The sequence below is a fragment of the Apis mellifera genome, linkage group LG10 (assembly GCF_003254395.2).
Source record: "Apis mellifera strain DH4 linkage group LG10, Amel_HAv3.1, whole genome shotgun sequence".
Lineage (NCBI taxonomy): Eukaryota > Metazoa > Arthropoda > Insecta > Hymenoptera > Apidae > Apis > Apis mellifera.
The window spans coordinates 5,682,486-5,697,327 of NC_037647.1; the positions used below are offsets into that span (position 1 = coordinate 5,682,486).

The 14,842-nt window shown below is 22.3% G+C and overlaps 5 protein-coding genes across 8 annotated transcripts; 2 read left to right on the top strand and 3 right to left on the bottom strand.

Moving 5' to 3' along the window:
* Nucleotides 1–793: 793 nt before the first annotated feature.
* Nucleotides 794–1,908, bottom strand: LOC102655031 (sperm mitochondrial-associated cysteine-rich protein-like). The gene is made up of 2 exons (XM_006562899.3): nt 1,776–1,908; nt 794–1,287 (listed from the first exon to the last, which is right to left on the bottom strand). The coding sequence occupies exons 1-2, from the start codon at nt 1,850–1,852 to the stop codon at nt 924–926; spliced, it is 441 nt and encodes a 146-aa protein (XP_006562962.1). The 5' UTR covers nt 1,853–1,908; the 3' UTR covers nt 794–923.
* A 674-nt stretch (nt 1,909–2,582) lies between these two features.
* On the top strand, nt 2,583–3,207 carry LOC724499 (mitochondrial pyruvate carrier 2-like). Its single transcript, XM_001120371.4, has 3 exons — nt 2,583–2,749; nt 2,819–2,960; nt 3,053–3,207. The coding sequence occupies exons 1-3, from the start codon at nt 2,644–2,646 to the stop codon at nt 3,174–3,176; spliced, it is 372 nt and encodes a 123-aa protein (XP_001120371.1). The 5' UTR covers nt 2,583–2,643; the 3' UTR covers nt 3,177–3,207.
* LOC413544 (peptidylprolyl isomerase domain and WD repeat-containing protein 1) lies at nt 2,995–6,141 on the bottom strand. 2 transcript variants are annotated; one of them, XM_396986.6, is made up of 8 exons: nt 5,942–6,141; nt 5,505–5,607; nt 5,201–5,397; nt 4,929–5,122; nt 4,518–4,855; nt 4,240–4,429; nt 3,601–4,176; nt 2,995–3,487 (listed from the first exon to the last, which is right to left on the bottom strand). In XM_396986.6, exons 1-8 carry the CDS (start codon nt 6,036–6,038, stop codon nt 3,344–3,346), a joined length of 1,839 nt encoding a protein of 612 aa, XP_396986.3. In that variant the 5' UTR covers nt 6,039–6,141; the 3' UTR covers nt 2,995–3,343. The 2 variants fall into 2 exon arrangements, with proteins under 2 accessions (XP_396986.3, XP_006562961.2); XM_006562898.3 differs by lacking the exons at nt 5,505–5,607; nt 5,942–6,141 and having other exon boundaries at nt 4,929–5,133; nt 5,247–5,392.
* Nucleotides 6,142–8,040: 1,899 nt separating this feature from the next.
* LOC724486 (probable N-acetyltransferase san) lies at nt 8,041–9,613 on the top strand. Its single transcript, XM_001119998.5, has 4 exons — nt 8,041–8,237; nt 8,754–8,910; nt 9,006–9,172; nt 9,288–9,613. The coding sequence occupies exons 1-4, from the start codon at nt 8,230–8,232 to the stop codon at nt 9,460–9,462; spliced, it is 507 nt and encodes a 168-aa protein (XP_001119998.2). The 5' UTR covers nt 8,041–8,229; the 3' UTR covers nt 9,463–9,613.
* A 306-nt stretch (nt 9,614–9,919) lies between these two features.
* Nucleotides 9,920–14,491, bottom strand: LOC413702 (hormone-sensitive lipase). Of its 3 annotated transcripts, none has more exons than XM_397143.7 (11): nt 14,341–14,487; nt 13,049–13,483; nt 12,766–12,967; nt 12,448–12,661; nt 12,125–12,315; nt 11,700–11,982; nt 11,371–11,593; nt 11,116–11,300; nt 10,625–10,950; nt 10,423–10,548; nt 9,920–10,338 (listed from the first exon to the last, which is right to left on the bottom strand). In XM_397143.7, the coding sequence occupies exons 2-11, from the start codon at nt 13,429–13,431 to the stop codon at nt 10,270–10,272; spliced, it is 2,202 nt and encodes a 733-aa protein (XP_397143.2). In that variant the 5' UTR covers nt 13,432–13,483; nt 14,341–14,487; the 3' UTR covers nt 9,920–10,269. The 3 variants fall into 3 exon arrangements, with proteins under 3 accessions (XP_397143.2, XP_006562958.1, XP_016769920.1); XM_006562895.3 differs by lacking the exon at nt 14,341–14,487 and adding an exon at nt 13,635–13,989; XM_016914431.2 differs by having other exon boundaries at nt 10,027–10,354; nt 14,341–14,491.
* Between the last annotated feature and the right edge of the window lie 351 nt (nt 14,492–14,842).

Below are 14,842 nucleotides of genomic sequence, written 5' to 3' on the forward strand. Positions count from 1 at the left end.
TTAAAAAAGAAGTGAGAAAGCAGAGTGTGTATTATAATATACTAAATTAATCGGTAAGTGATCGATAATTATCCGTGACCAATTAAATTGCATTGACTTTATCGATTTTTGCGTCTCAAAAATAGTAATTTATGTCTTTTCCACTAACTTTTAAGCTTTTGCTATAAGATAGTGGATACCTCATAGCTATTACTATTGTAATATATAAAACTTTTATGGATTTATTGTGTGCTAGGCTTCAGTTTGAGCCTTAGAAAAGATTCTCTATCCTGTATCGATTCGAGATGAGTATGATTATTTTAAAACTTCGAATCATGGGACTGTACATACGAATAAAATTCTTGTGTACGATGTCTTATCGTTTATTTCAAATTACTAACCTTCTCCATAATTTCAATATTTCCTAATTTTTGTTCTCCTTTTTTCTTCAACTAAATTTGTAGAATTAGAAACAGAAATATTGATTCTTATTCCTAATAAAACTCGATCTTTTTTCAGAATTATTCATATTTTTTGTTACATTATATATTATATACATTATATTAAAATTATCATTGCACGTTAAACTTTTAAAATATAGGATTACCGAAAAAACATATCAAATAATATTTTTACAATTTTTTTGCCCTTTTTCATATTTGATTAATAATCCAAGAATCCTTTAATACAATCGTCCTGTAGTATGCAACATTGACACTTTAAATAAAATAAAATATCAATTATCACTAAAATTATACAATAGCATTAAAAAAAAAACAATTTATTTTGATGAAATTAATTTCATTACCTTTCTTCACAGATTCTTAACTCTTCAAAGACAGTTTTATTTTTCTTATATGTTATCAGTAAGAAACTGAAAAATGTAAAACAACAATAAAATTGTAATTTGTACTGATTTGTAATTTCAGAATAACATAGAAAAATCATTTCTTATCAAAGAAGTAATAAATATAATAATAAATATTGTGATAAAGTTCACCTGGATAGCATGGTAATGAAGTTGGGCAACATGATACTATACGCAATGGTGGAGGACCCCTTGAAGGACAAATTGGAGGACATGGAATGCAAGGACTAGGAACTATCGGTATTCGACAAGAAGGAGGTAAGGCCGCACAAGAAGGTAACGAAACTGGACAAGGTGGTGGTGCTGGACAACAAAGCATCGGTGGACAAACCGGTGGAGGACAACAAGGTCTCTGAACAGGCATATATGCAGGTAACTCTTCGATTCTTGGTGGTAATAGGACAGAACATACAGGTGGGGGTGGAATACATGGACACTTGCTGAAAAATAAATTTGTAAAATTTGAGAATAAGGTAATTTTTTCGTTATTTTCTAAATTTATTACTTATATTTTCTCTTTATTGTTTATTTATACAGAATAAGAATGAAAGTTACGAGATAAAGTTATTTGATGAAAAAATAAAAAAAAATATAGAATATTTCTTTGTTTCAGATTTATATTAGTTTTCAAGATTGAAATATAGAATAATAAGAATTAAAAAAGATAATAAGTATTTAATTTGTTGGTAAAAAATTAAATAATTGAAAGAAAAAAGAAAGAAATATGCTATATTTTTATTTCCAGTTCTATAATTTGTTAAAATCTTTATTTAAATCTTTAAATTATAAAGAAAAATTATATATTGCAAAGAAACAATATTTTCAAAAGTTTATTTTAACTTTAAACATTCGGTTTCATAAAGATTTTTTTTTATAACTATAAAAGATTGGATCTTTGACTAAAGAATAATAGGAAAAATAAACGTACCAGCACTCAATAGCGCAAAGCAAATATTTCATTTCCTCCAAATCGTTCCATGTTCCCTGCGTTTTACTGCAACTCATTTTAAATTTAATATGAAAGATATTCTATTATATTTTAATATTTACAATATTTTCGTAGAGACCTTCTTAAAAGAGAAATTTAATGAATTACATATTTATATAATGATATAAAATACAATTTTGAATTTTTCATTACATCGAATTGGTTATAATGTTTTGTATATAATATAAATAAAGTAAATTAAAAATTTTCGAATCGCAATCAAAAGTTACCAAAAAGAATTCTTCAATCTTTTGTTTAAACATATAAAATGAAATTTACTCTTTATTATTACTATGAAATTTAACTAAATAAAAAATTTAGATATTTTATTAATATTTCAGTACTTTTAAATTTTGTCCAGAAAAATTAAAATTTGAAAATATAAACTAATAATTTAACAAAATAAAATAACGAAAAGGAAAAAATAAAATTATATATTTAAAAAAATTTTTATATAGATAATATTTATTTCACACATAAAATATAATTGTTTATAAAATATTTTGTTTTTATTTTATTTTAATTAAAATAAATTGAATATTAATATTTATAATAATAATCATAAATATACAATCATGAATAATTTGATTAGAATTAAATATAATTGTTTTTATTCCTCGGAATAAATTTTGTTTATAAGCATCACCAACTATATGTTTTTATACCACTTGTCAATCTTTTATTCTTTAGATAATCATTTACAATTTTATATTGAATTATTCTATATATAATTTTTTTTTTAGACGATTTTTAAACGTTTTTATAATCTATTTATTTTACAATTTAAAAAATTTATTGTTAGCGTATAATGCAGCCACCAGAAGAAAAGAAAAAGACTCCTTATCAACAACTTATGATAAAAATAGCCTCTGTTCTTCCATCAAAATTCGCTCCTATTTTTTTACACCCTGCAGGTTGAAATCAATTTTTATGAACAAAATCCATAAAATTTGTAATTATTATTAATATTTTTATTAATACAGGACCAACTACAGTATTTTTCTGGGCACCTACATTTAAATGGGGTTTGGTAATAGCGGGAATTGGAGATCTTAGACGACCACCAGAAACAATTTCTCTTAGTCAAACTGCAAGTCTTATGATTACTGGGGCTATATGGTCTAGGTATCTTTTAAATAATATTATTTTCTCTCAAAGATATATATGTATATATGTATATTTTAAATAATAAAAAAATCTTATTATTTATTCATTAGATATTCCCTAGTTATCACACCAAAAAATTACAATTTGTTTAGTGTAAATGCATTTGTATGCTGCACAGGAACGTACAGTTTTATGAGAGGATTGCTTTATCATATGCAAAAGGACAAAGAATAAGGATTTTAAGAATTTATTATTATTATATCATTATTATTATTATTATCATTATTATTGTTATTATTATTATTGTTATTATTATTGTTATTATATTTATTTTTATTTATAGTACATATACCATAAAAAGAAATTTATATAAAAATATTTTATATATTAATTTTGAAATTTTATTTCACAGTAACGCTAACTATTCGAATATCATCATAAGGTTTGTCAGTTTTTGGATTTGTTTTTACTTGACTAATATTTTGTACAACTTCCATTCCTTTTATAACTCTACCAAATACAGTATGTTTATTATCCAACCAAGGCTAAAACAGATATAAAATAAATATTAATTAACATATATATTAAAAATTATAATTAAAAAAATTACACATAATATTAATTATTATTAAAAAAAAAGAATATTATTTAAATTTACCGTTGGTGTCAAAGTGATAAAAAATTGACTGCCGTTTGTATTTGGTCCAGCATTGGCCATACTTAAAGTGTATGGTCTATCATGTTTTAAATGGGATTTAAATTCATCTTCAAATTCTCCTCCCCATATACTTTCTCCACCAGTACCAGTTCCAGTAGGATCACCAGTTTGAATCATAAATCCTTTAATTATTCTATGGAAAATATGTCCATTATAATAACCATTTTTTGCATGAACACAAAAATTTTCCACTGTTTTCGGAACATCTTTTCCAAAAAGATTTAAATGAATATCTCCCAGAGCAGTATGAATAATTGCTTGATCATAAATCTTTTGTACATTTGTAGCTTCTGTAGAAGAAATAATATCCTCTTTTGATGGTCTTTCATTAAAAACATCTCTGTCACATTCTTGGCTTTTAGTATCTTCTGGTTCTCTCCTTGTAAACATATAAAATCTATTTTTTTTATAAGCTGTACAAAAAAGAGTTGGATCAGGACGATTCATTTCTAATGTAGGATTTTCTGCAGCCTCCATCTCTACAGTCACTGCAGCTGTAGTTTTTCTTGCTTTTCCCTATAAATTTTTAAAATATAAATTAGTATTAATAAAAATATTTACAAATTTGTTTATACATACTTGAAATAGGGCTAATTGCATAGGACGAATATTTTCAGGTTTTCCCATAATTCTAATACATCGATTTGTATACAAATTTACAACTTTTACACCTAACATTGTACTATATAAAACTATATAACCTGATTCGTCGAAAACTATATTTCCTAAATTTGTTTCTGTTTTATCCAGTTCTCTTTCTACTGCCATTCTAAACATAATATAATGTTCAAATTTTAATAATAAAGAAGAATTTAAATTCTAATTTATAGTCTAATTTAATTGGAAAAAAATTTTACCTTCGTCCAAATTCCATATTCGGCAATTGTTGCGTCACTTGTTGTAATTCAGAAAATCTTTGTAATGTTTCATCAAATATTCTATACAATTTCCCAGTACGAAAAGTGAAAACTCTAACTTTTCGATCTCCACTGAGAGAAGCAAATCTTTTACCATCTGGAGATATTGCTAATCCACAAGGATAAGTTTTATTTTTTGCAAATTCAAACAAATTTGTATCTAGCTTAGATTCAAATGTAACACATTTAGGAAACTTATACTCCATTTTAGGTCCTGTCCAATATTCTAAAATGCCTGCTTTATCCACAGAAATGCATGTTTCATATATTGAATTATACTACAAATAAAAATTTATATAAGATTATATAAATAAAATCACAAAATAAAATTACTTATGCTATTTTTTTTACTTTCATAGCAACTACAGGTTTAGTATGTAATTTTTCAAAAACATGTAATGGTATATTAGTCCCTTGTCCATCATAAATAAAAATTTTATTAGATTCTTGAGCAGAAACTGCTATTGCAGATATTGCATCACCAGGAGAATATATCCATTCACAACAAAGTGGTATATAATCCAGCTTCATCATATTAATCATATCTAAAATAAAACTATTAACATTTTACTAACAATTAAATTATATATAAAAAATTATTAAATATGTATAAAGTTATTTACCAAAATTAATAACATCAAAAATTTTAATTGTTTTATCTAAACTCACAGTACATGCATGAACACCATTGCAACTAGCAGCCATAGATTGTATAGTCATCAAATGTGCACGAAAATGTTTTACAAATTCTATAAGTTCTTCTTGTTTTTTCCAAAATTTAACATGACCATCACAACTACCCGTTATAATAAAATTTGATCTATAAATATAAATAAAAAATTATATTATATAATTTGTAAATTATTATTATTAAGATTATTGTATATTTATATATGTATATATATATATATAAAAATTAATATTAACTTTGTTACCACAATATGAGTAATTACATCTCTGTGCATATAAGATTTTTCATAACATTCACAACATGGTAAGTTATCTACGTATACTTGCTCATATTCCAGAACTGTAAAATTAAATGAATTTAAATAAATAATGTTAAAAATTATTTTTAATATAATTAAATATGTACAATGTTTAAAAAATTTTATTAAATTCATAATTTTATCAAAATAAAAGAAATGTTATTAAATATTTCGTTGTTAATATCAAAATATAAATTTAAATAATAACATAATAATTTAAGGTTATCTATTTTTTTCATATAAATATCAATATTTTTTTTATAATTCAAAATCATATTAAAATTTTGTACATAAGAGAAAGTATAAAAAAACTCTTATTTAATTCATAAAATAGTAGAAAGAATAAATATAAAATAAAAGTTATGGTATTCTAACCTTTTTGTTTTTTTTGAGGTACAGCTTCTGAAGGTAATGGACCAATCCAATCTTCTTCATTATCACTTTCATTATGTTCTCTTTTATTACATGACATTGTCAAAATAAAAAAATATAATATAAAAAATAAATTATACTTAATGTTTAATATAGTACAACATACAACGTTATTCTTAACTCTACTATTGTATATATATATATTTATTTTGAATTTAAATCTCATAATATCACAGATAAACTGCATAATAGATTTGATATTCAATGTATTTTCTATACTATATTTTAAGGTAATATTTCTTATTTATCATTCTCAACTCTCATTATATATATCTTTTTAATTACAAAAAGCTTTTTTTATAAAACAAAAATTAGAAATAAATTTTTTAAAAAATAGAAAAAAAATTATATTATATATTATATATTATTATTTATTTTTAATTTATTAGATTTTTATTTATAATATATTTTAGAATCGATATCATATCTCAAATCTATTACAATGCAATATTATTTCATATATTAATACCATGGAAATTAATATATTATGGATTTGATTTCCAAAAATAAAATTATATCTTTTTAAATTTTAATATTTAATTTTTTTCAAAATAAAATGTTTTTAAATATTTAAAAATCATTATATGATTATGATTATAAATTAAAAAATTAAATGATAAAATACAATGAAATATAAATAGCAGAAATTTTACATTCTAAATCTTATACTATAAAAATAAATTATGAATTAATATTGTGTTTATCTGCTTGTCTATGATCAGGCATTAAAAGCAAACAGATAGAAGATAGATCCAAAAATAGAACAAAAATTCGACCATTTTTAAAATGAAATTAATAAATAAAAAAGATAAATACTAAAATAAAGATAAACATAAAATAAGAATTGATTGTATAATATCATCTCTTAAGTATCAAAAACATCTTTTTAAAATAAAATAAGAATTTAAGACTAGTACCATCTGTAATTTTAAAAAGATTATTCTTCAAAAAAATATATTTGATATTTTGGAGATAATACTGGCAGTTAATTCTTATTCTATCTCTAATTTTCTGTTATTTTTTGTCCTATGTTTTATTTGTGTCACTCTAGAAATTTGATTCTTGAATTTTTACAATATTTCTATTCTTGTCTTATTATTTACTGTCCTTGTTTTTTTTTATCATAATTATATATATATATATATATTAATTAGATATATTTTCATCAAAATTCTCTTCAAAAATTAACTTGTAATATATATCTAAGATAATTCATAAAATATTTAAAATACTATATATATAACCTAATATATGTAATGATTGCCGACTTTTTTAAATGGAATCATATATATTTGAATATATTAATCAATTCAATTTTTATTTCCTATTATTTCCAACAGTTATTTCCTATAAATAGATATTAAATCACATATGAAAAAAAATCATTAATTTATAAAACATTTTAACTTGAAATTTATTATAAAATTTATTTATGAAAGATAAAATATATAAAACAATATTTTTTTATTTATACTTTCCTTATTTTATATAGAATTTTAAATTCAATATTTTTATATATTTATATTTATGTATAATATATATCTATTATTTAAAATTTTTGAGATTTTAATTATTAAAAATATAATATTAAAAAATATCGCATAATTGTAGATATCTAAATTATTTACATATAACAAAAATTCATACTTTAATTATACATATAATACATAATTTGATGTTATTTTAAATATTTATATTATTTTCTATTTATATTTTATAAAAATATAATTTAAATATATTTAATAAAAATAAAATATAATATTAAATATATTTTATTATATATTTAATATTATAATAAAATATATAATGATAGAAATAAATATAAATAAATTTGAAATAACATAAAACATGTTATTCATTAAATTAAATAAATATTATATTCTGTTAAAATTTTATGAGTATATGAATTTTCAAATATATAATTTGTAAAAATATAAATTATTTTCATATAAATGTAAATAATATTTTTATATATAATATTTTTTATAATTGAATTTGTTATTTGTAATTAATTTTTGTGTATTCTAAAACTTATCAAAATATGAAGAAACAGGAATATATTTAACCTACTCCGCTAATATAATTTCAGTATAAAAAAGTACGAAGCCGTGTGACGTTATTGTGTTATATATACGGCTTATTTGTTTATAATTTATTTAGAAAGCAATTCATATTAAAACTTGTTATTGTTATTTATTCAAGTAACGTTCAAATCTGTTGTATTTCTTAATATGACTAGGTAAGTTCTAAAAGTTTTGAGGTTATATTTTTATATCACGAATCAAAACATTCTAAAAGCAATTACAGTTGTTTTATTCCAATATATTATAACTAAATTTATACGATTTTTATTTTGTTTATGACTTATAACGACTGTCTTTAAATTGAAAATTCAAATATTTTTATTCTCAAGGACACGTTTATTTCAAAACGTGTAATTAGATTATAATATAAACATAATGAAAAAAGTAAATTATATGTAAAAATAATTTTTAGTAGAATAATATATTTGGAAAATTGTTAAAAACAATAAGATATATCTTTATTCATATTTTACATTTTCACATTTATCTGAAATTCTTTGTTTTTATAGACAAAAACAAAAAAAAATATTAATTTATATTATAATATTTAATTTATAGACAATATTAATTTATATAAAATATTCAAGTAATATACAATATAAAAAACATAATAATAGAATAATGTTATACAAATTTTATATTTAATTAAAGTACAAAATTTAAAATTACAGATCAAAAATAGAGTTAGGAGATGTAACACCACATAATATAAAACAGCTCAAACTTCTTAACCAAGTGGTGTTTCCTGTCTCATATAATGAAAAATTTTATAAAGATGTTTTAGAAGCTGGGGAGCTAGCAAAACTTGCATATTACAATGATATAGTGGTATGTTATATTTATGCAAATTATATTAAAAAATATATCAATTTTGAACAATAATTAAATCAAATGAAAGATTTTATAAAAAATTCTTATTTTAGGTTGGTGCAGTTTGTTGTCGAGTAGATACTTCTGAAAATTCTAGACGTTTATATATTATGACATTGGGATGCCTTTATCCCTATAGAAGATTAGGAATAGGTACTGTAATGGTGCAACATGTTTTAAATTATGTTTATAAAGATGGAAATTTTGATTCAATCTTTCTGTAAGTATTAATATACTTAAATATTTAATTATATTTATTATATATACAAAATATTTATATAAATATATAAGTAAAAATTTATATTTTTATAATTAAAGATATTTTTTATTTATAGTCATGTTCAAATAAGTAATGAAGGAGCTATTGACTTTTATAAAAAATTTGGATTTGAAATAGTTGAAACAAAGGAACATTACTATAAGCGAATAGAACCTGCAGATGCTCATGTATTACAAAAAACTTTACGTCCCAAAACAAATCAAACAAATAATCAACAAATTAATCAATAAAAATCATTAATCATTAATTTATCACATCTTAAAAACTACATGTTTTCATAGTCTGGTAATAAAATTATTTTTATTGTACTTCCCAGTGTGTTATATAAGTTATAAAATAGAGTTTTATAAATAATTTAATAAAGTTGACAAATACAATGTATATCGACGTAAAAAATATAACTTAACAATTCCATAAATTATTAATAATCAAAACAAAAAAGTTAATTTTTCAATTATTGCCAACATTATACATATTAAAACATATTATTTTACTAAACATATCACATTTATAATACTTTATTTATGCCTAATATATTTAATATCTTGTATCAGCTGCATAAAATATTAAACAGCATTATAATGCTGAAAACAAACAATTTAAAATAATTTATGCAACCAACATATTTGTAGTCCCTATTCTTTAAATTTTTTTTTTTTTTTTTTAGAAAATTGAAAGCTTTTTTGCTTTTTTTTACAATTTGCATATTCAGTGAACATAATACAAAGATATTAACATTTTGACATTATCATTTAAGTACAATAATTTGAGATTATATGATTTTAAAAATTAGATATTAAATATCATAGTATATTATTAATAAAATATAAATATATAATATAAAATATAAATAGAGTAAAACACATTCACGTTCACATATCAATACATAAAACTTTTGAGATATTGCAAATTATTTTTAGTCTTTGTACATAAAAAATTAATTAAAATTGATATCTAAAAGAACAATTATAGCAAAGAAAATTTGTTCTTGCATATTAACATTTAATCTTCAACGAATATTTGCTCCATGTATGTAATTATAATGCCAATAACTCCTGCAATCTTTTTGCGCATAGATCTGATCCTTCACTTGCTTCTTTTGAAACCTATAAATTTAAATAACTATATACTAATGCTATAATTGAATATAATATAATGTTATTGTTTTATTTGATAAAAGAAATAATTACTGGTGTTAAATTAAGAAATCCATGTGGTAAACCTGGCAATATATCAAGCGTGACTGATACACCAAGCAATCGAAGTTTTCTTGCGAACATGACCGAGTCATCAAGGCATGGATCCAATTCTAATGTCTATAAAATATTATTTATATATATAATTTTTTTTTCATATTATATTCCATAAAAAATTTAAGATTTAAGAATTTACAAGCATTTTAATAGGTGGTAATTGTGCTAAAAGATTATCCGATGCAAGATAAGGACTTAAATATGGATCTCTGGGTACTGTGAATATAAATTCTTCTAAAGGACTTTTTATATTTTCTGTATCTAATTCTCTGGATTCTTTGTGCCTTCCACTGAGAGACCATCCAAAAAAAGACCATGATCTATCATTTTTTGAAATATTGTTATCTTCACTAATAGTACCATTTCCAATATGTGTTGAAGTATTTGTTCCACAATTTCGATAAAGTTCAAAAAATTTATTAATATATTCTTGAGATTTTGCTTCTTCCTGTAGATGTTCCATTCCTGTTATATTAAAGAATATACAAAAAATATTTATATAAAACCAACTATAAAACAATTAAAAAACAAAATTAAAATAAAAAATTAATAAACTGATATAAAAATTATATCATATTTAAATTATAACATTTAATTATATTTTTATATTTGCATTATTCATTTATTTACCATCAGCTTCTGTTAAAGTAACAGAATTCAAAGTTGAATCAGATGGTAAAGATGCTAACTTATGTGCATCATTTGTTTCATCTCCATTAGGACTCAGAGCTAATGCTATTAAATCACTTTCACTTACTTCAGCAAAAGATTCTGAATCTGATTTTATACATTCAGCAACATCATGTTCTTTTTCTCTAAAAAATAAAAAAGAAAGAAAATGAAATAAAAAAATAATTGTGATTTATTTTAATATATAATATTTACCGTGTAACTTTTTTATTATCTGAAGGGATATATGCTTTTAAACAACGTAAAAGAAATCCCATAGGTAATAATGGATCTGATAGACAAAGCAATCGCGAAGGTGATAATACAAAATCAACAAGTACTGGTGTATATGCCATAAATATTCCATCAGGTTTTCTAATATTTAATTGTAAACATTTTAAAGTAATTCCCAAGTTTAAGTTGGCCCCAGCAGAATCACCTATTAAAAAATTATATTATTTATATGCAAATATTAAATATATGAAAAAAAAATGTGCATAAAGGTATATTAGGAAAATAATAACATGCAATTCTTTACATCTTACCAGCAAGAAGTATTTTTTGAGCTGTACTTCCAAGCAATGTACTTGCATGATTTAAAGCCCATGCATATGCATATAGCACTTCTTCGAGCGCACGAGGAAATGGAGCTTCAGGCGCTAAACTGTAATCTATACTTAAAATAGGTATACCAAGACTTATGGCCCAACCGCGTAAATATGTTTCATGAGATAAAGAAGTTTGTGCTACAAAACCTCCACCATGACAATGAATTATCAATTCATTGGACAATCCATGCAATTCTCCCCCTACTCCACCTGAACCAACCTGAGAAAAGCATGTACTGCACAGGAGTGAAACTGATGTTTTACAAAAATTTCTACTTTATTAAAGGAAATGTGAAGAGGAAAATAATGACTAAAAATAATAAGTGCTATCTATATGAAATAAGTAAATCTCATTTCTTTACCATTCCTAAACGACGTTTAGAACTTAACAATCTAACATGTATCGGCTTTTTTCCGATATGACTATTTGGTATAGGAATTGATATAGTTGATCCATTTAATGTAGAAAGTGTCAATTCTTCAGGTGGAATAGAAATTACTTGATTTATTGCCAAAGAAGAAGATGTTATAGCAGGCAACTTCCGTGCAATATCTAAAATATATAACTTATATAATATATATTAAAACAATTATCAAAATAAAGCAAGCAATTATTATATTTAAAATAAATTATATATATATATATATATTATGTAATATGTTATTGAAAATCATAGTATATTACCAGTCTCATTCAGAAACCAAAAAGCTTGACAAAATGAAATGTCAGCACGTTGAGATACATCGACAATACGACGAGCTCTTATTTCAGGATCTAACATATATTTGACAGAATTAGCACATCTTGCTAGCAATGTACCATTAGCATAAAATGCTTCACTGAATGTTGCCATACAAACCAGTATAGTTTTTAAAATAGGTTTTAAATTATCATGAAACTGAAAACAATATTTTTCATATTTACATATCTCACATTTTTATATATTTATTAGAAAATGATAAAAAATAGTGAATCATTAATTATATATGTTTTCATCATTACCTGAAATCCTAAACATCTACCATAAAAACAATACTGATTTATGGTTTCTACTTTATTTAAAATTTCATGAGGATTATGATTATCGCCTATAAAAAGAGATGGTTTTCCATCATTTATATATTCACTCCATGAATAAAGAGTTTGTAAATGCTCTAAGCAAGTGCACAAAGATGCCAGCAATTGTGAGCAAGCCTCAATTTCCCTATAAATATTTGTACTTATTATTGTTAATATAATTTTAAATACAAATATTTAATAATTCTTTAAAACAAATCATAATTACCTCATATGATAACTTTTACGAAAAAATATAGAATCTTTTTGACAATATATTTGATGACAGATTGAACGAGAATGAATAATGCATTTGTCTATTAGCACCAGAAAACTTCTATATCCATTACCAGGTGTTTGCACATCAAGATCAAACATTGGTGCAATTCTACTAATTTCTTTATATAATGGTTGTAATTGTATCAAATGATCTAATATAGCCATAAGTGCAGCTCTAATTCTAATACTGTTTTCATCTTGATGTGGCATGAAATATTCTGCATTAGCATGACATAATTCCCGTAATGCTCCCCATTGTAGAGGTTCCACATCTTCAAATGGTCTATCAAAGTCATCATCAAGTGACATTTGAGCTGTGTCTTGTTTATTCATTTAGCAATAAATTTTTTATTAATTATTTTAAAACAAACAATAATTGTAGAATCTATAAAAGTAAAAAAATCACATTATATTATTTATTGGTAAAGATTAATAATATATTTTTTAGCAATGCTATTTTTTAATAATTTAAGTATATAAAACACATAAAAATTATTGAAATGAATATTTTCATACTTTATAGTCAATATTAATACCTTTCAAAGTTCATTATGTTAATATATAAGGTTATCAAATTTAAGGTATTAAAGATATTCAGGTCACTTATAATTATTTTTTATATTCTGATTTGCATTACATTATGTTTACATTATTAAAATCTTTGTATACGTTATACTCTGATAATGTTGATTTTTATTTTGGATTTGACATTTCCTAGATATTTATCATGGTCGCCATATTGTTTTTTCAATCGATAGTATTATCTCACAATACAATCTTATAATATCATGCACTAGGACGAATTAAATGCTATTGACTTTCACATGTGTTCAACAATGAACTATAACTACTACTAGTAACAAATCGCTTAAAGAATATACATGCATATAGCTGTAAGTGGAACTTAAAATTCGCTTATTATTCTATTTGTATTAAAATGAAAATTAATTTTTTCATTTAATTTTAATGTTTTAATTTAAATCAAAATTAAATGTAATAATATAAGTAGCATATTTATAAAGAATAATTTTTTTATCAATCAATCGCACATAATTATTAATTAATAATCATATTAATAAAAATGTTGAGTATCAACATTTTATCAAATACTTATGAACTTTTATTGCAAATCAATTATCTTGTAATAATATATCTTCTAATAATAATTATTATGATAAAGTATCAATTAATATATATCAATGAATAAGTTATTTTATAACTAATATAAAAAAAAATACTTACCGCACATATACTGCCGGACGTTACTGTTTTATAATGTTAAAGAAACGAAAGTAACGTATATCCGTTTCAATGCTAATTTTGTCAGATTGGTGAATGACAAACAACAATTTGTGATTCAATGGTCGTGACTCTTGTGTATTAAGTAACCAGTCACGACAAATGAATTAATCATAAAGATATATTAACGATATCTAAGTATGGAAAATGATTCTTGGTAATTTAATTATCTAAGATTTTTAGTGTAAAACATATTTTTATATTACATTTATATAAACACCAAGTGTTTCTGATTCATATACAAAATTATACATACATGAATTAACTATTACATATTTTAATTCATTATATGATCTTATTTAAAATTCAATAATTTTTTTAAATTTATAAAAAAAGTAACTTTTTAATATTAACAATAATTATATTATTTAATTAAATTAAATATCAATCAATTTCAATTATTGTTCCGTAAGAAAAATTTATAAGAAAATATTGAACAGAATAA

What these genes read in the sequence shown, in the direction of transcription:
- LOC102655031 (XM_006562899.3), bottom strand. Translation starts at nt 1,852, where the DNA reads ATGAGTTGCAGTAAAACGCAGGGAACATGGAACGATTTGGAGGAAATG. An exon ending in CTTTGCGCTATTGAGTGCTG is followed by an intron (nt 1,288 to 1,775) that starts GTACGTTTATTT and finishes TTTATTTTTCAG; the next exon opens with CAAGTGTCCATGTATTCCAC.
- LOC724499 (XM_001120371.4), top strand. Translation starts at nt 2,644, where the DNA reads ATGCAGCCACCAGAAGAAAAGAAAAAGACTCCTTATCAACAACTTATG. An exon ending in TATTTTTTTACACCCTGCAG is followed by an intron (nt 2,750 to 2,818) that starts GTTGAAATCAAT and finishes TTATTAATACAG; the next exon opens with GACCAACTACAGTATTTTTC. An exon ending in ACTGGGGCTATATGGTCTAG is followed by an intron (nt 2,961 to 3,052) that starts GTATCTTTTAAA and finishes TTTATTCATTAG; the next exon opens with ATATTCCCTAGTTATCACAC.
- LOC413544 (XM_396986.6), bottom strand. Translation starts at nt 6,038, where the DNA reads ATGTCATGTAATAAAAGAGAACATAATGAAAGTGATAATGAAGAAGAT. An exon ending in AACCTGTAGTTGCTATGAAA is followed by an intron (nt 4,856 to 4,928) that starts GTAAAAAAAATA and finishes TTTTATTTGTAG; the next exon opens with TATAATTCAATATATGAAAC. An exon ending in AATATGGAATTTGGACGAAG is followed by an intron (nt 4,430 to 4,517) that starts GTAAAATTTTTT and finishes TATTATGTTTAG; the next exon opens with AATGGCAGTAGAAAGAGAAC.
- LOC724486 (XM_001119998.5), top strand. An exon ending in CATATTACAATGATATAGTG is followed by an intron (nt 8,911 to 9,005) that starts GTATGTTATATT and finishes TTCTTATTTTAG; the next exon opens with GTTGGTGCAGTTTGTTGTCG. An exon ending in AATTTTGATTCAATCTTTCT is followed by an intron (nt 9,173 to 9,287) that starts GTAAGTATTAAT and finishes TTTTATTTATAG; the next exon opens with TCATGTTCAAATAAGTAATG.
- LOC413702 (XM_397143.7), bottom strand. Translation starts at nt 13,431, where the DNA reads ATGAATAAACAAGACACAGCTCAAATGTCACTTGATGATGACTTTGAT. An exon ending in CGTAAAAGTTATCATATGAG is followed by an intron (nt 12,968 to 13,048) that starts GTAATTATGATT and finishes AAATATTTATAG; the next exon opens with GGAAATTGAGGCTTGCTCAC. An exon ending in TACCACCTATTAAAATGCTT is followed by an intron (nt 10,549 to 10,624) that starts GTAAATTCTTAA and finishes AATATTTTATAG; the next exon opens with ACATTAGAATTGGATCCATG.